The sequence below is a fragment of the Bos grunniens genome, chromosome 7 (assembly GCF_055505025.1).
Source record: "Bos grunniens cultivar Pamir isolate PY7600 chromosome 7, Bosgru_T2T1.0, whole genome shotgun sequence".
NCBI lineage: Eukaryota > Metazoa > Chordata > Mammalia > Artiodactyla > Bovidae > Bos > Bos grunniens.
The window spans coordinates 58,478,992-58,505,710 of record NC_141171.1 but is presented as its reverse complement, the minus strand read 5'-3'; the positions used below and the strand labels follow the sequence as shown (position 1 = coordinate 58,505,710).

The following is a 26,719-nucleotide window of genomic DNA, read 5'->3' as shown; positions in this document are numbered from 1 at the left end:
AGTCGTGTCTGACTCTTCGAGACCCCATGGACTGCAGCCTACCAGGCTCCTCCGCCCATGGGATTTTCCAGGCAAGAGTACTGGAGTGGGTGCCATTGCCTTCTCCGTAGGATAATGTAGTTAGTTACAAAATTAATTTGATTCAGCCTGAAATCCAGCAATAATGCTCAACCATATAATTCCATCTTTTCTGTGACTGAATACTCCCTACTTGTGCTAGCCCTGACATTAGGAGATTCTGCTTCTAGCAAAGACCAGATACGGCCCTCTAGAATTGGCTGCTCCCAGTGATTCCTCAAAAGAATGGGGCCCAAAACAGCTGGAACACAGCTTAGTGACTAAACAACTTTTCCCATCATTTTAAGGATGGTAACCTGACCTAGGCTTCGCCAATTAGATTCCCTTCCAGGAGGTCACAAAATTTGAATTGAGAGTTAGGAGAAGACACTAAGGGAATCAAGTTAATTGCAGAGGCCTGGGTAGGACATTCAGACGTAAAAGATTGGTGCTGGGATGCCCAGGGCTTCCCTTTCAGACGCTGGGGTGTTCAGCTCCTTCTCACAGTCACAAAGCTGCCAGTTCCTGCGGGAAGCTCACCCACCGGAAGCTTTCCAACCAATGGCAGCAGTCGTAAAGAATCCCACGACCCTGAGGGTGAGGGGACTGCTTACCTGAGAGGAGTCGCATTTCCTCGTCTCCTTCTCCTTCTTGGCCAGACGCTTCTTTTTCTTGTGCAGAGGCTTGGACTCCAGGATCATTTCTTCGAGTTCAAAGGTGGGGTCACAGTTCAGCCTGCCTTTCTGCAAGGAAGACAGGTTGACTGATTGCTTACATTTCTGTATCCTTCTGAAAATAGGCCAGACTGAATAAGGAGATTACAACTCAGTCCTGCAGGAACAGTCCAAGAATAACCAGCTGGGATTTCCACCCAAAGTTTTAGGTACTTTATCGCCAGCCTTGTTTTTCATGTTCTGTTTGTATTTTGTTTATTTTTCTAAATTCCCAAGGAGCCTTCCAGGAGTTAGAAAGAAAATCCTATTATAATTATTTTTCTAAAGTTTGCCTTCTGGGGCTATGTTTCTCAAAGTAGGTTCAGTGGTGGATCAGAATGACCCTAAGTTGATTCCTAGTTCCCCAACCAGACTTCCAGAATCAGTGTTTCTGAACACCGGGCCAGGAAATTGCATGTGTAACAAGCTCCCCAGATGATTCAGATTCACAATTAAATCAGAGAAGCACACACACAAGGTCTGTGGAGGCAGCGCTGATGGGGTGGCGCATGAAAGAACAGAAAGGTGCCTAGATCTCCAAGGCCGCGTGTGTCAGCCAAGAGTGCAAGCTGTCCCCGCTGGACCCCGAGGAGCGGCCAGGTAGGACCCCACCTCCTGTTGCTCCAGAAGGTAGCATTCCCCCATCCCAGAATTCCTCCCCATTGCCTTCTGGTGCCTCTTGCTTTGTACCCCACCCACCCATCTGCTGTTTGTACATGAAGGATCACACCCCCACATGCCCATCGCAGGTGTCTGGCCTGGGCTTAAGAGCAGAAAACTCCGAATTGTTTCTGCAGGCTCCCTTAAGAGACGATTATTCTGCCAATCTGCCTACAACTGAGTGTGTAGAATCAGGCTGTGGGGAGAGAGGGATTAGAGGTCTCACTTGGCTCCTTGGCTGGAGCTCAGTAGACTGCAGGAAGCCACAGATGTTTTTTGGCTAGGTACATCTGGTGGGACTTATTTCCCTTTGCTTATTAGTCATTGAGAATATGGTTCCCAGTGTAGAACTACCAGTGAAAGTGAAGTCGCTCAGTCATGTAAGACTCTTTGTGACCCCATGGACTGTAGCCTACCAGGCTCCTCTGTCCATGGGATTTTTCCAGGCAAGGGTACTGGAGTGGGCTGCCATTTTCTTCTCCAGGGGACTTCCCAGCCCAGGGATCAAACCCGGGTCTCCTGCATTGCAGGCAGATGTGTTACCATCTGAGTCACCAGGGAAGTCCAAACTACCAGAGGAAGAGGAATGAATGGTAAAAACAAATATCCAACCTAAACAGCTTTCAATCCTCTGACTCACAGAACTCCTTGGATACACATTCCTACATCTTTGGAATCAGAGAAAATGTTTTAAATTGGCAGATTCCTGGAAAAGACTATCTGTAGGATTAGGACTTGTTTCCACTAAAAAGTAAGCCACAAAAAAGTAGTTAGGAGCTAGAACTCCCAGCACTGATCTAGACCGGAATCCCAGCTTAGCCACCTGCTAGCTGTGTGGCCTTTGTCAGCCAGCTTAACCTGTGTGTGCCTTGGTTTTCTCATCTGTAAAACAGGAACGTTGACTGTCTTACAACACTGGTGTGGCTATCTGATGAGACCAGGTATATATCTGGCACACAGAAAAATATGCAATGAATGAGAGTTATTAAGGGTTTATTAGGATTGACTTACATTAGGAACAAATCCTGGAATGAGCCTCTTCTGCAGAACTGCATCCCAGTTCATATCATTCATATATGGGAAGTTTTGAATATCAGACAAATGGGAAAATCTGTGGTCCGGATTCAGTTCAAGTAGCTGCCAAGGGAATACAAACACCAAGATCAGGAACAAGGTCACTTGGGGAGCAAAAAATCATAAAGATTCCCTATAAACATTTTTAGGAATAGGGTTGATGGAAACAAGCAGTGTTTTCCTTCCTTAGTCCCATAAACAAATAATATAGATAATAATGAATGGTCAGAATGAATTGTAAGCTGGTCATGTGGTGAGTGAAAACAGCTTGTCCTCCGGAGTCAAACATGTTTGATTCCTGATTCCATGACTGATTAATCATAGGCAAGTTTGTTCTCTAAACCTCAGTTTACCCATCTGTAAAAAAGGGATAATAACCTATTTCGTTAGGTTTAGCTATGGCTAAACATGGCCATGTTCAAATAAGGCCATGTTTAAAGTGACTAAGAAATCTGTTCTTCTTGAGTGGAAAAATGTACATTGGATTTAACACATGAAATTCATTTCACACTAAAAATTTTAGCAATGTTTATAACTAATCAATATATACTGGGACTGACACAGATAAGATGTCATTAAGATTACTGCAACAGTTCTGGGTTTTGTGAACTGAAATTAAAGATTTTGTTTCCTCATCCGAAGCACCCTAGAACCAATATCATTATAGTCCTGTTGTTCGGATGGGAAGGAGCAGTTCCATTTGAGAAGAGACCTGAAGGTGATCACTGTGGGTCATCAGGGTGCAATTCTGGGGTGAGAAGGCTGTCTTGGAGCTAGGGAAAATTTGCTTATGGAAAATGACCTCTGCCCCTATTCTTTATTTTTGACATCGCCAACAGCAGTATCCCTATTGGAAAACAGAACACGACCCAGAGACAAGAGACATAGGTTTTGAAGTCTTAGTCCACAAAGCTCTTTTCCTTGACCAGCTACAACCTGTGCAGTTTTCTCTCTTCAGAAAAAAGGCAAGTTCATCCTCTTGGGCTCTTCATTTTTCTTTTACATAATACACATGATTGAGATTCTGCCTCAATTATCCTTAATCTTCCTGGTGAACATGGGTATGTTAAAAAATCTGATGAAAATCATTGGACCTCATTAGTTCAAATTCCAAATTTTACCACTTGTCAGGCTGTGTGTTAGGTGCTGAAGACACCATGGTGAACAAGTCAGATGTGGTCCTTCCCTCATGCAGCTTGACAGCAATGGTATTAACTGAAGAGTCACGCATGCGCAATGTGTAATTTCAAATTGTGAAAAATATGATGAAGGAAAGTTCATGCTTGTGTGAGCTGACAATAGAGGGAGGCTCCCTGAAGAAGGGAGATTTGAGCTGAGATCTAAAGCTGTGTTTCTCAAACTATGCAGAAGGGCTAGATATTTCTCTTTGGTTTAATTTCCAACCTACTGAAACCAATATGTGGTGTTATTGTGTGTGGCTAGTACGGAACTCTACACCAGGTACAACTGGTGATTTGAGCTTGACATCACCACATAGGCTGGCACACATGTGCTTTGAGGCATCAGCAGTATCAAACTGCTATACAAAACTGCTATACTGCTATATCAAGACTGCTATACAAGTTTTTTTTAATACTTCTCTCAATTTCTATGTTTTGTTATAGACTTGGTGGGGAGTAATTAATGTACTTGGACCACTTATTGAATCACATTGAGTAGTAATAATTTAAAGGAGGGAGCTAGGAGAACTGAGGATGTGAGCAGTGTTCTAGGCAGGGAGACTAGCCCATGCAAAGGCCTATGGGAGACTGGTATACGAGGGTGGGGTTGGGGACGGGAAAGAGAAGGGAAAAGGAAGCACAAAGCGGTTTGTGTGTCATCATAAGGGGGACAAAAGTCCAAAATAAGACTCAAGGGGTAGTTAGAACCTTTACACTATACAAATTATTTTGATCTTTATCCTAAGAACAGTAGGAAAACAATGACCTGTGCTTTGAATAGGTCCCTGTGGGGCAGAGCAGAGAACAGAATGGAGTGTGTTTAAAAGTGTGCAGGGCAAACAAAACTTGATGGCAGTAGGACTGTGAAGAAGATAGGGGAGAGGGAGAGAAGCGTCAGGTTCAAAAGGTATTTAAAAGGTCAGATAACAGAACGTGGTGATGGACTGGATATGAGGATGATGAGTGATGTCTGGTTCTGCCTTGTATAAGTGGGTGGATGGAGAGGCCAGTGACTGAGCGAGGGAACACTGGACAAAGTCCAGGAAATACCGAGTTCAAGAATTCCATTCGAGGCACATGGAATTTGAAATGTCTTTTGAGACATTCAAGAGGACATGTGCATTGCCTTATTAATGAAGCCAGGTATTTGAAATCTGTTAGCTGCAAAACCCACTCCAGAAATGTATATTATTATGACGGCCTCCAGTATCATAACCATTTTTTTGTTTTGATGTAGACTGTTTTTTTTAATTCTTCATTGAATTTGTTACAATATTGCTTTTGTTCTTTATGTTTTGGTTTTTTGGTGGTAAGGCATATGGGATCTTAGTTCCCTGGCCAAAGCTTGAACTCCCAACCCCTGCATTGGAAGGCAAAGTCTTAACAACACTGGACGTTTGCATTCCCACCAACAGTGTAAGAGGGTTCCCTTTTCTCCACTAGTACAGCCACTATGGAGAACAGTGTGGAGATTCCTTAAAAAACTGGAAATAGAACTGCCATACGACCCAGCAATCCCACTGCTGGGCATATACACCGAGGAAACTAGAATTGAAAGACCCGTGTACCCCAATGTTCATCGCAGCACTGTTTATAATAGCTAGGACATGGAAGCAACCTAGATGTCCATCAGCCGACAAATGGATAAGAAAGCTGTGGAACATATACACAATGGAGTATTACTCAGTCATTAAAAAGAATACATTTGAATCAGTTCTAATGAGGTGGATGAAACTGGAGCCTATTATACAGAGTGAAGTAAGCCAGAAAGAAAAACACCAATATAGTCTACTAATGCATATATATGGAATTTAGAAAGATGGTAACAAAGAGAGACAGCATGTATGAGAGACAGCAAAAGAGACACAGATGTATAGAACAGTCTTTTGGACTCTGTGGGAGAGGGCCAGGGTGGGATGATTTGGGAGAATGGCATTGAAACATGTATATTATCATATATGAAGCCAATCGCCAGTCCAGGTTTGATGCGTGACACAGGATGCTCGGGGCTGGTGCACTGGGATGACCCAGAGGGATGGTATGGGGAGGGACGTGGGAGGCGGTTTCAGGATGGGGAACACGTGTACACCTATGGTGGATTCATGTCAATGTATAGCAAAACCAATACAATACTGTAAAGTAATTAGCCTCCAATTTAAATAAATAAATGTATATTAAAAAAAACAACAACACTGGGCGTCCAGGGAAGCCCCTGTAACTTACATTTCAAACCAGATCACCTGCTTCTTTTTATTACTTTTGTCGTGCATTCATCCTTCTTACCTTTTTAAGAAGGGATACCATCTCCTGTGACCAGGCAGAAGGGTAAGTCACTAGCGCTGTCTCAAACATGTGTGCAATTTCCTTGCTGGAAGTACTGGAGCGAATATGATATGGTCTCTTAAAAGAGAGAAGTGAGAGTCTTCATTTTTATAGGGTAAAAGGAAAAACATTGCTTTGTAAATGTTCCCAAGCTAAATTTTCAACCAATAAAGTATCAATAGGATTTTCTAATCCCCTCCAGCTGATTGTTTTGTTGCCATATGCAGATACAGTACATGATTGCCACATTTCCTGCTTTTTAAAAAGATACAGAAAGACTACAGTTTCTCAGGAAACCCCCAAGTTCTTAAAAGCTGGTAATCCCTCTGGGTAAAAGAAACTTTTTTGTGAGCTAAATCCACCTCTGAGATGTCAATTTGGAGCTGTCTTATACGGTTAACTTAGAGAAGTATTTCCCTAAAATACTGAACAGTGTGTAGTGTTAGTTGCCCAGTCATGTCAGACTCTGTGACCCTGTGGACTGTAGCCTGCCCGGCTCCTCTGTCCGTGGAATTCACCAGGCAAGAATACTGGAGTGGGTTGTCATTCCCTTTTCCTGGGGATTGTCCCAACCCAGGGATCAAACCTGGGTCTTCTGCGTTGCAGGAGGGTTCTTTACCGTCTGAGCCACCAGAGAAGCCCAGTGCTCAGTAAATAGAAGTTTTCAAAATTATTACTTAAGTGCTGATTATAAAGAGATTCAGAGTTTTACACCTCTTTTTACTTGTTTGAATCATAAGGACAAAGTTCAAGTTGGAAGGTTACACAGAAGACTTCAACACCCGCTCCAAATGCAATGAGCCGCTAGTTCTGTGTAGTTGGGTGGAGAATTTTATGATGAGGCAAAAGTATTTTTAGTTTCAAGAGAGCCAGACTCTGCTATAATTTTAACTTGGAGGAAAGAAATCAAAGTAATTTGTTAGTAATTTTCACAGATGTCCACTAGAGGGCAGCCTTTACCAATGCTGATTTCTGTTTCATAAAGGATTTGCCCTGGGATTCTCTATGTGAAGGGAGCTACTTAAAGCTAGCTGCTGCTGGTGCTAAGTCGCTTCAGTCGCGTCCGACTCAGTGCGACCCCATAGAAGGCAGCCCACCAGGCTCCTCTGTCCCTGGGATTCTCCAGGCAAGAATACTGGAGTGGGTTGCCATTTCCTTCTCCAATGCATGCATGCATGCTAAGTTGCTGCAGTCGTGTCCGACTCTGTGCGACCCTATGGAGAGCAGCCCACCAGGCTCCTCCATCCACAGGATTCTCTAGGCAAGAATACTGGAATGGGTTGCCATTTCCATACCATATTCGCATTTTTTGCCCTTGGGACACAGCACCTAGCAAGTGCTCATTATATGCTTGTTGAATGAATAAAATTTTCACATTAGATTAACCAACAATAGGACGGTGACTATGGCTATGTACATTTATCATGTGCCTGGTTCTTTCAAGGCACAATGACCATGGACTGATAAATTGGGAGAAATGAAAGAGTTTAATTTTTTTCCTTGTTGATATCTGTATTTGAGGTATATGAAGTATATGAAGGTCATATAATGTAATTAAATGTTTGAGCTTTGAAGGCAAAAGGATTTGAGCGCTAAACTGAATCAGTCAATTTTAGTTTCGATTCCTTCTTCTGTAAAATGAGCCACCTTAGAGGATTGTTGGGAAAATTAAATGACATGATACATGTAAAGTTCTCAACAGAGTGACTGATATATATTAGACACAATACAGGAGAGAGATTATTATTATTGAAACAAAGGTAAAAAGAATGGTGGATATATTGAGTTGGACAAAAGGTTCATTCAGGTTTTTCCAAACAATCTCACAGAAAAACCTGAGTGAACTTTTTGGCCAACCCAATAAATGTAGATAATGAATAGGAAGATGAGTCATCAAGAAAGGTGATGTGAAGGAAGTCTTAATTCTAAACATGCCATGTCAACACCTGTTACCCAGGGAACCAGGAAGTGCTAGGTTGGACTCCCTAAAAGGGAGCTTGGCCAAACTTTATTTTTTATGTGAGGTTTAAAAACACCTGCCACATACTTTCTTCCCTCAGGACTGAATAAATGACCATAATTAATTCATCTGCTTCAGTAATGACAGAGTGGAAATAACCCTTGGAACTCAATACCAGAAAAAGTGTGCCTTATCAACATCATCAATGTTCATTGACTGTTTGCAAGCCAGGGGCACTGTGGGTCACTACCTGTGATCCACTGCAAGTTTACCATTAGAGCTAGGGCAGGTTGACACACTCAAGCTTCCGGGGTTATATGTGTGTGTATATATTTTTCTTTTTTTTTAATTTTCTTCTTCAGTCCACTTATATTTCTAAACCTAATTCTGAGACATCTAAATACACAAAATGCTTTGATAAACTAATAAATTAACTGAGAATGCTATAAGCAAATGGTTTAAGATTATGCTGCATTTTTTCTTTTATTTTAGAAAGCCATAGGGCTGAATTCATATATATATTTTTAAATCCTCATGGTCTGTCCACTTGTTCCAAATAGTCCAATTGCCTTTGTCTTATACAATAACCTATTTTTCTAGTTCTAAATTTTAAAATCCACATTAAACCATCAACAACCAGAACTGTATATTTATTCACTTATCAAATGTTGAATGAATGCCTGTAATGTTCCAGCACCTCTGTTGGGCACTGGGGATACAATGAAGACAGGACAGATGGTATTTCTACACTGGTAGAGCCTACAGTCTACTCAGTGAAGCCATGAATAATTACAGAGACTATACAGATATACATACATATTCACAGAGAAATCAATGGGATACAGTGATATAAAGAAAAATTACAGTGTACAATTACAGGATCTAGCAGACAATTCTAGGGTAGCATATAAATTAAGAATGAGAATATAAAGAACAAACAAGATGGAAAAGGTAAAATGTTACATGGGAAAAAGTGTTGTGATTCTAGTCTTATTTCAGGAGTACAAAAGCAAAAGAGCTTCAGCCAAGGATGTACAATTAGTGCAAAACAACGTATGTCCCTATCATAAGCTAATACTACGGGTATTATAAGACTAGAGAAGATGTGGACCTTGCCTTCACAATGTGAGTTGGGATGCAGAGAGATGACAAAGCACCTTAAGGACTAAGGGACCCGTTCATCAAGACCATGGTCAGGCTCTTACACTACAGGGATGTTTCAGACACATTCCCCTTTGAAGCATATGAAAGTGAAATGCGCTCCGTCATGTCCAGCTCTTTGCAACCCTGTGGACTATACAGTCCATGGAATTCTCTAGGCCAGAATACTGGAGTGGGTAGACTTTTACATACTTCTCCAGGGGATTGTCCCAACACAGGGATTGAACCCAGGTTTCTCACATTGCAGGTGGATTCTTTACTGTCCAAGCCACCAGGGAAGCCCTCGAAGCATGTATTTTTCTGTAAATCACAATTTGTCCATGTGGAGGGAATGACTGTTTAGCACCTTTCATCTGTGGTTTATTTGTGTTGCTAGTTGTAATTAAATGTTGCTATTTCATTTCTTTGAGTTGGCTATATTTTGAAACATAATTACATATAGCCTCCTTGGTGATTCTCTCCAAGAATATGTCAGAATTGATTTGTATTGACGTATTCCCCCATACATTCAACAAACATTTGTCAGGTACCTATTTACAGCTAAATACTGTGGATAATACTAAACTATATAAAACATTGGCTTCACCTTTAATAAATCTATACTCTAATAATATAGAAGAGATTGAAAACATAAAAATTGATATAGCTAGAAAAATTTACAAGGGCAATACATTTGTGAAATGGCTTTAATCCTAAAACAGAAAATAGATTTAGGTGTTCTGATATAGAGAGTTCTACATTTCATCTTAAGTGAAAAGAGTCTCAACAGAAAGGTTAAAGCATAATTTTATTTTTACTGAAACAACAATAACAATGTGTATATGCATGTATGTAAAAATAGACTATCCTTAGAAAAGCAGAAAAGGTTTGGAAGTGAATACACTCTGAAAGATGAGATTTGGAAGGTCAAAGGAGGGTTTTAATTCCTTAACTGAGACTTTGCTTATTAGAGGATGTGGTTGACTTCTACCTTTATTTTTCTGCTTTTGTATATTTTTTCAATAATTTTAAATTCAGAAGGGTTATAAGAGAGTAGTGAAATTGCTCAGTGGTGTCCAACTCTTTGCATAGCCTGTCAGACTCCTCTCTCCACGAAATTCTCCAGGCAAGAATACTGGAGTGGGTTGCCATTTCCTTCTCCAGGAGATCTTCCCAACCCAGGTATCAAACACTGCAGGGTCTCCCATACTGCAGGCAGACTCTTTACCGTTTGAGCCACCAGGGAATATCCATATAAAAGAGAGAGAGAGTACATAAATATTTGGAAGATACACAGATCACTTTAGCTAGAGAGAGCAGAGAAAATTGCTTCAGAGAAGGAGCTGTGTTGTCAAGGTCCCTAAAGAATGGGTAGGATCTGATATGAAAAGACCTGGAGAAAGGCTTTTCCTGCAAAAGAAATTTGAGACAGTCCAAGTCTGTCCTTTGTTAGAAATGAACAACCTACATTAAATATAAGGATTCTGAAAAGCTCTACAGTTTAGACACCTCCTGAACTTTATTCAAACTTAATTTAGCGATTTCCAAACTTATTCAAAGAGTTATTTAAAAAAAAAACCAGGGTTTATCTTAGGAAATCTCTTTATAGGCAAAGGAATGAGAGGAAGACCTTTGAGGGATGCCTCGAGAGATGAGGAAATCCAAAGAGGCTGAAGTAAGTTTGCAAAGAGTCAGCATTGTTCATACTGAAGCAAAATCTGAAAAGTTAACCTGGTACTAAAGAGCAAAGTGTGACCAGCTAAGGTGTCTCAAGAGTGTGGGGAGGAGGGGAGGGTTGCTAAGGCAGATGAAGGGTATATGCGTGTGAGGAATTAGGGAGCAACATTTTTTCTTCACTATGAAAAGTGAGATTTGTGCTTTACAAAAGAGACTCTGCATTGCCATGTTCGTTGCAGCATTATTCACAGCAGCCAAGACACCAAAACAACCTAAATGTCCACTAACAGATTAATAAAGATATGTGTATATGTAGTATATATATATATATATTTATACACACACACACACACATATATATATATATTTATATGGGGCTTCCCAAGTGCGGCAAGTGGTAAAGAACTCGCCTGCTAATGCGGGAGACACAGCATGCACAGGTTCAATCCTTGTGTCAGGAAGATCCCCTGGAGTAGGAAATGGCAACCTGTTTCAGGTTTCATTCTTGCCTGAAAAATTCCATGGACAGAGGAGCCTGGCAGGCTATGGTCCATGAGGCCACAAAGAGTTGGACACGACTAAGTACACATATTTACACATAATATTCATTGTATGTATGTTCAGTCACTCAATCATGTCTGACTCTTTGCAACCATTTAGACTGTAGCCCACCAGGCTCCTCTGTCCATGGGTCTCTCCAGGCAAGAATACTGCAGTGGGTTGCCCTTCCTTCTCTAGGGGATCTTCCCAACCCAGGGATTGAACCCATGTCTCCTGCATTGCAGAAGATATGGATATATTATAAAAGAATAATGGAGCATTACATATGAAATACATATTCACATACAATATATATGAGTAATGGAATATTATTCAGCCATAAGAAAAAAGGAAATCCTGATGTTTGTAACAACATAGATAGACCTTGTGTCCAATATGCAAAGTGAAATAAGTCAGACAGAGAAGACAAATACTGCATGATATCATTTATATGGGATCTTTGGGGGGAAAAGTCAGGCTTATAGAAACAGTAGAACAGTATAGTTGCCAAGGGTTGAGGGTGGGGAAAATAGGGAGAGGCTGGTAAACGCATACACACTTTTAGTTACGAGCTGAATAAGGAAAAAGAAAAGGGGGCACAGAAGATGAGATGGCTAGCATCACCAACTCAGTGGACATGGATTTGAGCAAACTCTAGGAGACAGCGGAGGGCAGAGGAGCCTGGTGTGCTGAGGAGCCTGGTGTGCTGCAGTCCATAGCGTTGCAGAGTCAGACACGACTTAGGGACTGAACAACAAGCACAACAAATACAAGTGTAATGTTCATATAGCTGATAACATATATGTAGATACAAATTCAGCAACCTAACAGTCACTTTCTTTCACCTTTCTTAAGCAAAAGAAGAAAAGAAAATTGAAACTAATGCTGTTAATACATTCTCTGCTGCTGCTGCTGCTGCTGCTAAGTCGCTTCAGTCGTGTCCGACTCTGTGCGACCGCATAGATGGCAGCCCACCAGGCTCCCCCGTCCCTGGGATTCTCCAGGCAAGAACACTGGAGTGGGTTGCCATTTCCTTCTCCAATGCATGAAAGTGAAAGGTGAAAGTGAAGTCACTCAGTCGTGTCCGACTCTTAGCGACCCCATGGACTGCAGCCTACCAGGCTCCACCGTCCATGGGATTTTCCAGGCAAGAGTACTGGAGTGGGGTGCCATTGCCTTCTCCATTACATTCCCAGTTACATCCAATCACAGGGAACTACCGGGAGGTACAACAATATGGGAGGGAGAAAAAAATCTCTTCTTAGCAAAATTAGGCATTTTCTGAGTTTAAGAAATGTTACTTTTAAAAGGAAACTACTCTAATTTGCCACAGAGCCCAGAACCGAGAGCCAAATGAAAGACAGAAATCCAACAAGACAGGGCTTGAATTGTGTTGGATTAATAATTCACACTCCCTTTGGGGAAGTGTGTCTGAATCAAAGCCCTAGACTGTAACTGCAAAATGATTTTCTTTAAACAAACAAATATATTTATACAAGATAGGGCATGAGGTGTATTGATTTTCCCTCTCTGGGAGTTAATAATTTCCCTATAATTCATTTAATTTTATCTGCATAATTTAATGTCAACTCACATTCTTGGTCCCATATGTAGAAGAGTGAATTAATTATGGGCAGAAACCCCAAGGGGTGCAACCAGCATCACATGGCAGAGTTGATTTCATCTCTGAAACAAACGACTTGATTTTTAGCCAAAAAAAAAATTCAATCCTTTCACTGTAAAAATGAAACTTACTGGAAGAGTAATCAAAGATAAATGTAATTCTACTGTACCCGGCCTCTCAGCAGCTCATATGCTGTCACTCCCAGTGACCACCAGTCAACAGCAAAGGAATAGCCTGCTTCTCTTCTGGAGTTAAACATCTCAGGTGCTGAAAAACACAGAAGAGTTAAGTTAGTTTTACTCCGATTGAATTGTGCGTGTTCAGTCATGTCTGACTCTTTGAAACCCTGTGGACTGTAGCCTGCCTGGCTACTCTGTCCATAGGATTCTCCAGGCAAAAATATTGGAATGGGTTGCCATTTTCTCCTCCAGGGCATCTTCCTAATCCAGGGATCGAACCCGCATCTCCTGTATGGGCAGGCGGATTCTTTACCACTGAGCCACCTGGGAAGCCTGCTTTGCTCCCTGAGGACATTAACAAATCTATCTTCAAACATGTTCCTTCAAAGGCAAATTACCAGGGAACAGGGTATAAACACTTTTAGGGTGTTTATCATCCATTGCTAGATTGCTCTCTGTAGGCAAATTTTCTAATTTTATAGTCTTTCTCATTCATCACCAACACACACAAGCATTCACAGGCCTTAACAGACAAATTCTTCCTTGACTTAGAACATGTGCCTATTAAAAACTGGATCTCATCAGGCCTCAAATGTCTGGCTGACTCTGTAAGCAGAAGGCTGAGAAGATGTTACTTCATTGTCTTGGTTTGGAAGGGTTGTAGTCAGGACATAAATTTGTATTACTGTGCCAAACAATGTTCAGAATTTGGCTCCAACTGCAGGAGATTGGTTTTCCAGTTTGGAGTCATCTGGAAGAGGCAAGAGTAGCATTTGCAGCCTGATACTGGGGATAAAGGAGAGGAGAAAGGCGGGGCACTCAGAGTGATATAGTTTTACATCAGTCGTGGGGCACTGACTCTTTGTTCCATAATTCTTCCTTTTTTTTTTTCAAATTGAAGTATAGTTGAATTACAATGTTGTGTTAATTACTTCTGTACAGCAAAGCAACTCAGTCATATACATATATATATATACATTTTTATATTCTTTTCCATTATGATTTATCACATGATACTGAATATAATTCCCTGTGCTGCACAGCAGGACCTTGTTGTCTGTGCTGTGCTTAGTTGCTTCAGTCGTGTCCTACTCTTTCAACCTCTGGGACTGTAGCCGCCAAGCTCCTCTGTCCATGGACATTCTCCAGGCAAGGATACTGGAGTGGGCGGCCATGTCCTCCTCCAGGGGATCTTCCCAGCCCAGGGATCGAACCCAGGTGTCCTGTAGTGCAGGCGGATTCTTTACTGTCTGAGCCACTAGGGAAGCCCAAGAAACTGGACTGGGTAACCTATCCCTTCTCCAGGGGTACTTCCTGACTCGGGAATTGAACTGGGGTCTCCTGCATTGTAGTTAGATTCTTTACCAGCAGAGCTACCAGTTGTTTATCCAGTCTATATTTACCAGTTTGCATATGATGATCTCAAACTCCCAATCCATTCCCCTTACCACATCTCCCCCTTGGCGACTATCAGTCTATTCTCTATGTCCCTGATTTTGTTCCTCTTTCATAGATAGGTGTGAAAGAGTGTCATATAGTAGATTCCACATATAAGTGATATCATATGGTATTTGTCTTTCTGACTTCATCTAGTGTGATAATCTCTGGGTCCATTCATGTTGCTGCAAATGGCATTATTTCATTCTTTTTAATGGCTGAGTAATATTCCAGTGTATATGTGGACCTCATCTTCATCTGCTTCCATGTCTTGGCTATTGTGAATAGTGCTGCCATGAACACAGGGGTGCACTTATCTTTTTGAATTAGTTTTCTCTGGATATATGCCCAGGAGTGGGATTGCTGGATCACATGGGAATTCTACTGTTAGTTTTTAAAGAGATCTCCATACTGTTTTCCATAGTGGCCACACTAATTTACATTCCCACCAACGGTGTAGGAGGGTTCCCCTCTCTCCACACCCTCTCAGCATTTGCTATTGGTAGACTTGTTAATGATGGCCATCCAGATGGGTGTGAAGTGGTACCTCATTGTAGTTTTGATCTCCATTTCTCTAACAATTCTTTCAATTGACTCCAGTGGAAGGCAGAACCTGTCAATCTTATTCCAGTGGATATCTCCAGGTACATGTTCTCTAACACACTGAGAACCTTCTACCCATTTTTCCAAGAATAGACCTAACTTCTGAAGGATGGAGTGGGGAGAACGATGTAGAAAGCAAGGATAGGTCTCTTCTCTGCTTGCTTGTCCAATACTCAATCTGCCATTTAGAGTCACTTAATAGAAACTTGCTAAATGAATGAACAATACTGAATCAATCAGTCAATCAAGCACTGTTTACAAACTTTAGCTGTGAAAGCAGGCTGTCTGGGCTCAAAATCTGCCTTCACCACTTACCGTGACCTTAACTGAGTTAGTGGGCTGAGCGTCAGAATCATCAGCAAGGATCATGAGAAGGCAGTTCTTACAGAGGTGAGAAACTAAATGAGATAATGGCTGCCAAAATCTCAGCACAGTGTCTGGTACCTGGGAAGTTCTCAAAAAATTAGATACTCTTCAAGAGGGACAAACATCTGTAACACTGGAAATTTTAGCTAGCCAAAAGCTGCACACTTGACCCGAGCTTCCGGTAGTAGGTTGCAAGTTCTGGACAAAGGAAATTGGTGTGATGTAGGAAATGCTCATGGGTTTGCCCTGCCTGGTGCACTCAATTTCAAGTAAAATTCTGTGGGCAATATCCAATTAGAGATGAACGATGTTGACATCCCAATGCCAGGACTGATCTTGACTGTAAAAGCCCCTAGCAGGACTAAGTAGGCTTCATCCCCTGGTGAATTCACCTTTCATGCATCACTGCATTCTTTCTTCGAGTCACAGCTCCCCACAAAGGTTGGCAGATAATGGTCCTGACCCCACAGTGCCCCCACAGACTGGATGCGGTGGACTATAACTCTGCCCTCCCTTATCATTATCTCATAGCAAGTCATCAGATGTGGTCCCACCAGGTGACAGGTGATAGACATCTCAGAGAAGCTGCAGAGAACTTTGAGACATAAACAGACCGTTGTGCTAAGAAAACATCTAACAGAATAAACATCTATAAAAGCTGTGTATTCTCTTGTCTTGGACCACCCTTGAAGTTTTTATGAGTAGAATCCTCTCCTACATACGCTGTATTCCAGCATGAAGACATTTGAATATGCATTTATTCATTCAATAAATATTCACAGTAGGCTAGGAATTGAGGAATTTGGGAAGAACGTTAAGAAAAAAGGGCAACGTACAAAAGCATGTTGTTGCTCAGTCGTTTCCAACTCTTTGCGACCCCATGGACCATAGCCCTCCAGGCCCCTCTGTCCATAGGATTTTCCAGGCAAGAATACTGGAGTGGGTTGCCATTGCCTTCTCCACAAAAGCATGCTGCTGCTGCTGCTAAGTCGCTTCAGTTGTGTCCAACTCTGTGCGACCCCATAGATGGCAGCCCATCAGGCTCCCCCGGCCCTGGGATTCTCCAGGCAAGAACACTAGAGTGGGTTGCCATTTCCTTCTCCAATGCATGAAAGTGAAAAGTGAAAGTGAAGTCGCTCAGTCGTGTCTGACTCTAGCAACCCCATGGACTGCAGCCTACCAGGCTCCTCCGCCCATGGGATTTTCTAGGCAAAAGTACCGGACTGGGGTGCCATTGCCTTCTCCGCCACAAAAGCATAATGGATAGGTAATTCTTTGAACCCCCACAGTGCTGAAAAGCCAGAGCAGGGAGACGCTGAGGGCTTCCATCAAATGTTCCATCTCTGAGGTGACACAAATAGAGGTGGCGAAGGACTGTTTCCTTCAAAAAAAACATCGAGTATTTTGTTTGTTTTTTTTAAATATTTCCATCTCTCCATTCATAAAAGTAAATAAAACTTAAAAGAAGAATTTAATGAGCAGTTATAACCAAATGGCCATGTAACCTTACAACATAGAATCTTGACCCCATCACTGGGTCCTGTCCTGTTACAAACAGATAAGTAACCACTATCCCAAATTTCTGTTGGTAATTTTATTCTTGCCTTTCTACATAGATTGACTCTGTTTATGCATTTCTAAGCAACATCTTAGTTTTCCCTATTTTAGAAACATATATGTTATATAGATGTTATGTTTGTATGTCTATATAAGAGATGTGTGTATAACATGTATGTATAAATAACATGAGTATGTGTGTTTTGTGTGTGTGTTAAATCTTACTCCTTGTTTTCTTTGGTGTCTTGCTCTTCTTGTTCAACATTATGTGTATAAAACTTCTCCAACTTGCTGCACATAGTTTGTTCACATTCAAAGCTATACAAATACAGTGTAATTTACCTGTTTCCTACTGTTAATAGCCATCTAGGTTGTTTTCAATTGGGGCTATTTTGAACAAGGCTCTCATGAATATTCCTGCATATGTAAGATTCTTCTAAGTCCATCTATCTTTAGGTTACATTTCTGGGAGGGGAAATGCTGGGGATGGGCTGCTCATCTTCACACATACTAGATAGCATCAAACTGTTTTCCACGGTGGTTGTACCAATTAACATTCTTACCAGCCACGCATGAGACTTCACTTTGCTCAACCTCCTTATCCACACTTGGCATTAACTAACCTTGTGACATTTTCCAATCAATTGAGTACATAATGGTTTTCCCTTGTGGTTTAAATTGGCATTCTCCTGATTACTAATAAGCTTGTCCACATTTTAATACATTTATTAGCTATCTGGATTTCCATTATTTGGTTTGCTTTTCAGATTTTAAAGCAACTGGACAGTAGATTCTGGTCAGAACATGAAGAAAGGGTCCAAAACTAATATATAAATTTAGTGCAAAAATAAATAAATAAAAATAAATAAATTTAGTGCAACAGAAATAATTCATGGGATTTATGAATGTGATTCTAAATTTCCTCTGTAAAATATGTGAACAATAAAGGTTTTCTGAAAAAAGGATAAAGGGACTTGCATCTGTTAAACTGTATTATAAAGCTATAATAATTAAGATTTATTGATAAAAGTCACAGAATGTAGATGCTAGTACATAAAAATACTTAGTTTATGATGCACATGAATATTTTAATTGGTTAAGCTCTAGGTGATCCTGATTATATTCACACAGACCTAGGGAGGGGAGAAGGAAGGATTGGAGTGATTGGAAAGAGCATGCAGGTAGAAGATGATGAATTCAAAAAAGCAAAACTTCCTTGTTGGGTGAAGGTACTTAAGAACTGGCAGATGGTCCATATTCTTTTTGCCAGAGCTGAGGACCTGATGCATAATATGTTTAGCATTTTACGTTAGAACATATTGTATATTCCTATGAACTTCATTCAGTATTTCATCCTAGTTTTCTTTCTTTTTAGAATTTGTTTCTTTCTGGTTCATTGCTAATTATCAAAAACACTTTAAAAAGAGTGCTGGTGAATATCTGTTAGGTAGATTTTACCAAATTATTGGGAACATAACTTTCAAAAAAAGAAAGCAGACATCCACCTCTGATATCTCTTAGAAAGATTCCCATCCAAAAATCAAAGGCAAGAACAACTTCTGGATGAAGATATAAGTGCTGACAGATATTCATTTTTAAAAATAAAACTAGAAATATTTCTGAGAGCTTAAGCTTGGCCTACCTCATTTGGCTTACAACCATTTAAGAATCATACATACATATGTTTTAAAGTCTCTCTATCTTTCTTTTAGGGAGAAGCTTGAATTTCTAAAGTCAAAAAGAGCTGGCTTTAAATGTAGGCTTTTTCAATTATTAGCCATGTGATCTTGAGCAAATTATTTCTTGTTCTCCTCATTGTAAAATGGTGATAATTACAGTTTGCCTCACAGGGTTGTTGAGAAAAATAAATGAGTCAATGAATGCAAAGCACTTAACACATTGTCTGATCCCTACAAGGCTTTCAATAAATATTGGTAATTGTTAATTATAAGGATGAGGGTAGAGAGGGCAGAGAAACTTGACTGGATTCCAATTTCTTAGCTCTATGTGGTGAAAAAGACTGGAAATGCCAATTTTGAGGAGAATCAAATTATATGGGCATTGTATTTAAAATCACTGGGGAGAGAAAAGAAAGACCATCTTCCTTTACTCCTCTCACCATGGAAACCAGGCCTGGAAAACCCAGATGCACATTTTCTGATTTGGCTTCAAGAAAATAGCCCTTAATATGGAAACCCAGGAAACCTGGGGAATAAACTCAGACCAGCAGGCTTGGAGATTCCTCTTTATCATTTGAGTACTGTGGATTTGGGGCAGAAAATAGACTGTATTGTATGTGTCCATTATTTTAAAAGTGACAAAGGGGACTTAATACCCTTGAAGATAATTGGAAGCCAGGAAATTTGCAGGTTTTCAAACATCACATAAAATCAGGCTCATTTTCCCCTACAGATGACTTGTTTTTCCTCTCTTTAGTTCTGCAAGTAAGACAATGAAATATTGAAAGAAGGTGGCAATGCTCTTGCCTTTAATTTCAAGTTCAAATATTTTGCCTGCAAACTGCTCATGGGATTATAGCGATGCTACACCTAAAACCAAAATTATAATGGGAAGGTACTTTGTGAACTTACATCCTTATGCAGGAGTATGTAAATCGTGGTTATAGTAATACTTAAATCATTTATTACCATCCCACTTATTGCTGTACCTTCTCTATGTGATTCTTTTTTTTTTTTTAAACTCTTCTCACTAAAAGGTAAGCCCCAAGGGTTGGAGACCTTGTCTGTTTTGCTCCCTACAAGATCACCAGCACCTAAAAACAGAGGTAATGAGTAGGTATTTATTGAATGAACTATTAATATTCTTCATCAGGAAGTAGGTAGAAACTGTCCTTAATAACTCATAAGCTAACGTTCTTTACAGGTAGTCTGTGGCGCCCTCCTGAATCAAGATCAGACTGGATGCTTGCTAAAAGGAGATTCCTGAGGTTCACCTCAGACCTGTGAAATCAGAAGCTCTCCAGGTAAAGTCCGAGAGGGACTTATCATTCCTAGCTGCAAGGCCCTACAGATGACTGGACCTCCAGTACACGGTGTCCACAGGAATGGAAAACAAAGCTTTGCTCTTAGTGGCCATGGCAGCTCAGGGGACCCGTACCCATGTAAGGCTTGGTGCCGGCCACAGTGGTGATCCGCATCTCCCCGGGCAGCATTGTGGCAATGTTGAAGTCTGTGATGTGCACATGCCCTGCGAGAGAAGACAGCCACAGAGAATGTTAGGAGCTTACTTTGTACATTCTTTTTTTTCTCTCTCTTTAAAAAAAATGTTTTTTGTTTTTTGTTTTTTAATATTGGAGTATAATTGCTTTACAAAGTTACACTAGTTTCTGCTGTACAACAAACTGATACTAACCTTTTCATATCATGATCTATCTCCTGGAGGGGGGGTGGTTTAAGACCATACTTATTGGCCTTGCGGACAGAAAAATTGTGCTTTTACTGCCTGTAGGCAATTAAAAATGGCATATAAGAATTTTATAAACTAATGAACAATATATGCCATTTGCAATTGGGTACCAAAGAATGCTCAAACTACCACGCAACTGCACTCATCTCACATGCTAGTAAAGTAATGCTCAAAATTCTCCAAGCCAGGCTTCAGCAATATGTGAACCATGAACTTTCAGATGTTCAAGCTGGTTTTAGAAAAGGCAGAGGAACCAGAGATCAAATTGCCAACATCCACTGGATCATCGAAAAAGCAAGAGAGTTCCAGAAAAATATCTATTTCTGCTTTATTGACTATGCCAAAACCTTTGACTCTGTGGATCACAATACACTGTGGAAAATTCTGAAAGAGATGGGAATATCAGACCACCTGACCTGCCTCTTCAGAAACCTATATGCAGGTCAGGAAGCAACAGTTAGAACTGGACATGGACCAACAGACTGGTTCCAAATAGGAAAAGGAGTTCGTCAAGGCTGTATATTGTCACCCTGCTTATTTAACTTCTATGCAGAGTACATCATGAGAAATGCTGGGCTGGAAGAAACACAAGCTGGAATCAAGATTGCCGGGAGAAATATCAATCACCTCAGATATGCAGATGACACCACCCTTATGGCAGAAAGTGAAGAGGAACTCAAAAGCCTCTTGATGAAAGTGAAAGAGGAGAGTGAAAAAGTTGGCTTAAAGCTCAACAAGAAAAACAGCAATACAGTATACTAATGCATATATATGGAATTTAGAAAGATGGTAACAATAACCCTGTATGCGAGACAGCAAAAGAGACACAGATGTATAGAACAGTCTTTTGGACTCTGTGGGAAAGATAGAGGGTGGGATAATTTGGGAGAATGGCATTGAAACATGTGTAATATCATATAAGAAACAAATTGGCAGTCTGGGTTCGATGCAGGATACAAGATGCTTGGGGTTGGTGCACTGGGATGACCCAGAGGGATGATATGGGGAGGGAGGTGGGAGGGGGATTCAGGATTGGGAACACGTGTACACGTGTACATCATGTTGATGTATGGCAAAACCAATACAATATTGTAAAGTAATTAGCCTCCAATTAAAATAAATAAATTTAAATTAAAAACAAAAAGGCTCAACATTCAGAAAACTAAGATCATGGCATGTGGTCCCATCACTTCGTGGCAGATAGATGGGGAAACAGTGGAAACAGTGTCAGGCTTTGTTTTTCTTGGCTCCAAAATCACTGCAGATGGTGACTGCAGCCATGAAATTAAAAGACGCTTACTCCTTGGAAGGAAAGTTATGACCAACCTAGAAAGCACATTCAAAAGCAGAGACATTACTTTGCCAACAAAGGTCCGTCTAGTCAAGGCTATGGTTTTTCCAGTAGTCATGTATGGATGTGAGAGTTGGACTGTGAAGAAAGCTGAGTGCCGAAGAATTGATGCTTTTGAACTGTGGTGTTGGAGAAGAGTCTTGAGAGTCCCTTGGACTGCAAGGAGATCCAACCAGTCCATTCTAAAAGATATCAGTCCTGGGTGTTCTTTGGAAGGAATGATGCTAAAGCTGAAACTCCAGTACTTTGGCAAAGAGTTGACTCATTGGAAAAGACTCTGATGCTGGGAGGGATTAGGGGCAGGAGGAGAAGGGGATGACAGAGGATCGGATGGCTGGATGGCATCACTGACTTGATGGACGTTAGTCTGAGTAAACTCCGGGAGTTGGTGATGGACAGTGAGGCCTGGCGTGCTGCGATTCATGGGGTCGCAATGAGTCGGACACGACTGAGTGACTGAACTGAACTGAACAGACAGTAAAAGCTCACTTATTCTATCCTCAAGGCCAATAAGACCTTAAACCATCAACTCTTCAGGAGCCAGGTCATGCTATGAAAAGGTTAGTGCCGGTTGTAAATTTGTAGTTCAACCTCAAAAAGTTTTAACCTTGGTCTTTAAGAGCTCACACTCTGGTAAGTTCTACTTGGGCAATTTTTGTCTATTGGCATCATTTTAAGTTGGTACAGAATGTGAGTATCAAGAGATGGACAGATAAGAACTATTCAAAATATCAAATTTCCAAGCATCTCTTATGGAATCTTTTAAAGAGACAAACATTAATACAAAGAGAACATGACTGTGGATAAACATATTAATCGATATTTCTTTGCCAAGAAAGAGTTCTTTTCTCTCCTTGTTTTTCTGAAATATCATTAGTAGTTTTTTGTCTGATAGTTCAGATTGTCCCCCGGTGATCACAAATAAAATAATATATCTAGGGAAAGTAAGGGAGAAAAGTCAAGTTCTACTTTTAAAGAGGCTGTTTAAAGAGCCCTAAACTGGGAGCTAGGTGAGTTGGGTCCTGCCTTGAATTCTGCCCCTAAGACTTTGTAAACTTGAGGTTGCTTTCTTGTGCTGAATGTAAGTTTCCCTTTTTTTTTTTTTTTTAAAAAAAAAGGAACGGTTAGACTTGATGCTGTCTAGGGTCTCTCCCCACTCCAGTATTCTTGCCTGGAGAATCCCAGGGACAGGGGAGCCTGGTGGGCTGCCGTCTATGGGGTCGCACAGAGTCGGACACGACTGAAGCAACTTAGCAGCAGCAGCAGGGTCTCTCTGCAGCCTTAATACTCATGGCAATACTGTGTGGGTCTAACACTCAAGTTCAGCAGACAGCAATCCCTACAGAGTGTATTAGTGTCCTTGTGCTCACAGCCAGGAGTAGGAAAGGGCATTACCAGCCATTCAGGCAGACAAGCTCATTGTGTTGGTTGGCACGAATGTCGTATGCTTTGAGAGGATCTTGGAAGTGTTGGCATTTCCATTTGCATGCTTCTGTGATTGTGATGAGATGTGGTGGTAACTGGAAGGGGTGCCATGGATTGTTCTTCCACATCCCACAGACCCCACTCCCCCTGCCGACTTCACTGTCTGCTCCCCAATAGCATCCAGCCCACTCTTAATGATAAATCTTGGTCTTTATCACCAGGGTTTTGTTTGATGCAAAAAAAGTGTTTTGTTTTTATCTGATGACATCTTAATAAAGTAACAGTAGCTGAAAGTGAAGGCATTCTTACATAAATGGTTTCAAGAGACGATTTCAAGAGCTTGCACTATCGTAATATAGGTTATTTCAGTATTTTCTTTCTCTGTTTCTCCCTCATGTTCAAAGCACTGGCTCCTTGGTTCACAAGGTTTGATACAAAATAGGGGAGTCTGGAGACTTAGTGGTTAAGAGCTTGTTTTCTGGAGTCCGATTGCCTGACTTTAAGTCTCAGCTCTACCACTGATTAGCTGTACTACCTCAAAAAGGTGACTGATTCTGACTGTAAAGTTGGGATGATAATAGTGGTCTTCTCATGAGGTTGTTGGGAAGATCAAATGAAATAATGCTGTGGAAGACTTAACAGCATTTCACAGGAAGTATGTATCATCCAGTTGTTGCTATTTGTCATGATCATATGCTCTGGCATCATTTTGCAAAACACACATGCCTGGACTTCTCTCTCCTAAGACCCCATTGCAGTGGGATGGGTGGGAGAGCCAGGTATCCAGGTTAAAAATAGTACCAAGAAACTCCACAGGTGATTCAGATGGGCAGCCAGGCATGGGATCCTTGACTTTAGCCTGAGTAGGTGTTCTAAGCCGACTCAATCCTGAGACTGACTATGCTCATGTAGAAGTATTGGATTGGCCAAAGAGTTTGTTCAAGCTTTTCCATATGCGGGTACGGAAAAACCCGAACGAACTTTTTGGCTAACCCAGCAGAAGCTAGAGGATGCTTGAGAACCAAATGGTTCTAAAAGTGTGTGGTCCCCAGACCAGTAGCGTCAGGAACGTGATAGGGATGCAGCCTCCTGGGCCCTGCCCCCACCTACTGAATCAGGAACTCTGAGGGTGGAAGCCCTGTGTTTAAACAAGCTCCCCAGATGATTCTGACACCCAGTGCATTTTGAGATCATGCTTTTAAAAGAAGACCTGGCTTAGTAGAAAATCTTAACCACAGTTAGTACTCATTATATTTCTTTTGAATGTGGTTAAAAGAGTGTTAATTTTATCATATAAGTAGTATTTGAATTTGTATGATTAATTGCAATTTTCAAAAGGTTTTCATACCCTTTGGGCTAGTGAAGTCATCCCTATTTCAGAGAAGAGCTGTTTGTGGCTAAGTTCTCAGTATTCAGAAGTAGCAGAGCTACTTAGGATCAGTAGCAGAACCTAGGATCTATCATGGTCTAGGACTCCTTTGCTGAGTTATGAATTGTCCAAAGACTTTTTGCACCGTATTGTAAGACCAAGATCTGAAGAAACTCAAAACACTGACTTCTGATTGGTTCAGGGTTCTCTCACCAGGATGCATAGTAAACGATTGGGAGGAATCATCTGAGGGCCAACATCTACTAGAAACTGCACCCTAGTGCCCTCAAGCTGAACGAGGAAAGCAGAGCCTCACGGAGCCTATGCACCAGCCCGACATCTCAGCTCCAGGCCCAGGATGCTGCTGTACTTCCCTTGGCTCACCTTGGGGACTTTTCTGCCAAGTTCCCCTCTGTGCTGTGGAAATGAATCTGAGTTCTGGCTCACAGAGGAAGCTCTGGTTGCCCTACTAACAGAGGGACATAGAAATTGCTTTGGAGTGAGGGACCCCTCTGGCTTTCCCCATAAGTCCTGGTCCCGAGGGAGCCTTAGATCAGAGTTTCTCAACTTGGAACTGACTGAGAACTTGGACCTGATTATCTGTGTGGTGAAGGGCTGTCCTGTGCATGGTGGAATGCTTACTTGCATCCTTGGCCTCTATCCACCAGATGCCAAAAGCACTTCCCACCCCTGGCTGATATACTGACCATCAAAAATGTCTGCAGACATTGTCTCACCTCTGCAGGGAGAGACAGCAGAACAAAAGCATCCAGTTAGAAACACTGCTTTACTGTGAAGTTTTCAAGTACAAGGCCCAGAACTTCCTGATTGAGCACCCTAGGGAGCCATCTGCCTGTTCTTTTCAGCTCTGTACCTAAAGGCACAGAATCACATTAAAAGTTGGAGCTCACAGTATTGAGTCACTGGATTGAGTCATCACTGCAGTCATTATTTATACTCTTTCTTACTGTGCATGTGTCCAGCCTGAGGATGTTTCTCAACACAGCCCTCAAGGACACCATAACCAATTGGTTGGCATGGCTCCTAGCTTTCAAAAATTTCCCTAACTCAAAAATGGTGCCACAGTTTTCTAGGATTCTTGTTAAAAATTTATATCCTTAGACACTAGCTGAGATTTATAAACCTGATTATCTGGGGCTAAGGTACAGTGTCCTACTGTGTGTGTGGGGGGGTATGTGTGTGTGTGTGTGTGGTATATGTGTGTGTGTCTGTTTATATATAAAAATGCTACACACTTGATTTTTAGGTACATTTTGGGACTCTGCAAAGAAGAAGCTATTAAAGTATCAGGCTCGGTTCTTCCTCACACCCCTAAACTGAGTTTTTGCCTTTCTCTGTTCCCTGTGACAAAGGGAGGGTATCAAGAAACCTAAATTATAGATAATGTGGTAATTGTCATTCTCTCAGATATACCAGGGAGACATTATTCTTCCTTTGTAGGCAGCACTTATTTCCTGAATAATTTAGAAAAAAAAATACAAGAATTTAGACACTATTGAACTGATAGAATTGGATGAAGTACTTAAGTTGGTAGGATATGGAAACCATATATCAGAACAGTTGGTTATGAGCCATCCAAGAGTTAATGCCATCTCAGGCTCTGAACTAGTGAGTGAGCCATTTAAGTAGGACAATGTGATCTAAATTAAAAAAAAAAATTAAGTCAAATTCCGATGTATAAGGAATGTTCATTCACACTGGTAGAAGGACTCTCCATTTACAAAAGGATTTGGTTCCTTTAAATATCGGTCTTTTCTGATGAACATGAACCAGTATGACTCAGTAAGAGTAATACAAAGTTTCTCCCTGTTACTGATGGTACTGAATTTAAATATAAGCCACATGGTGTAATACACAGCTCACTTGGAGAAATGGGAATAGCAGGTGTATCAGAGAGGAGCAGTTATCCTTGCAATTGCTAAATCCCCATGCAAGAGGCATACATGAGCCACCAGGAATTTCATGTCAGGGTATTGGGTTGGCCAAAAAGTTTATTTGGGTTTTTCCATTACATCTCAGGGAAAAAGCCAAAAGAAC

General features: G+C 41.1%; 1 protein-coding gene and 2 long non-coding RNA genes across 4 annotated transcripts in view; 2 read left to right on the top strand and 1 right to left on the bottom strand.

Moving 5' to 3' along the window:
- STK32A (serine/threonine kinase 32A) overlaps nucleotides 1-26,719 on the bottom strand; it is a 137,553-nt gene that overhangs the window by 15,916 nt on the left and 94,918 nt on the right. Inside the window, exons 7-11 of the mRNA XM_086412236.1 lie at nucleotides 20,208-20,297; nucleotides 13,118-13,215; nucleotides 5,969-6,085; nucleotides 2,442-2,567; nucleotides 672-800 (exon numbers count right to left, since the gene is read on the bottom strand). Coding sequence (XP_086268362.1) covers nucleotides 672-800; nucleotides 2,442-2,567; nucleotides 5,969-6,085; nucleotides 13,118-13,215; nucleotides 20,208-20,297 — 560 coding nt within the window. The remainder of the gene's footprint in view (nucleotides 1-671; nucleotides 801-2,441; nucleotides 2,568-5,968; nucleotides 6,086-13,117; nucleotides 13,216-20,207; nucleotides 20,298-26,719) is intronic.
- LOC147369612 (uncharacterized) lies at nucleotides 639-3,508 on the top strand. Of its 2 annotated transcripts, none has more exons than XR_015167641.1 (3): nucleotides 639-774; nucleotides 857-940; nucleotides 3,347-3,508. It is a non-coding gene; the product is annotated as an uncharacterized LOC147369612 (long non-coding RNA). The 2 variants fall into 2 exon arrangements; XR_015167640.1 differs by having other exon boundaries at nucleotides 3,344-3,508.
- LOC147369611 (uncharacterized) lies at nucleotides 19,802-25,177 on the top strand. The gene is made up of 3 exons (XR_015167642.1): nucleotides 19,802-19,875; nucleotides 19,974-20,073; nucleotides 24,864-25,177. It is a non-coding gene; the product is annotated as an uncharacterized LOC147369611 (long non-coding RNA).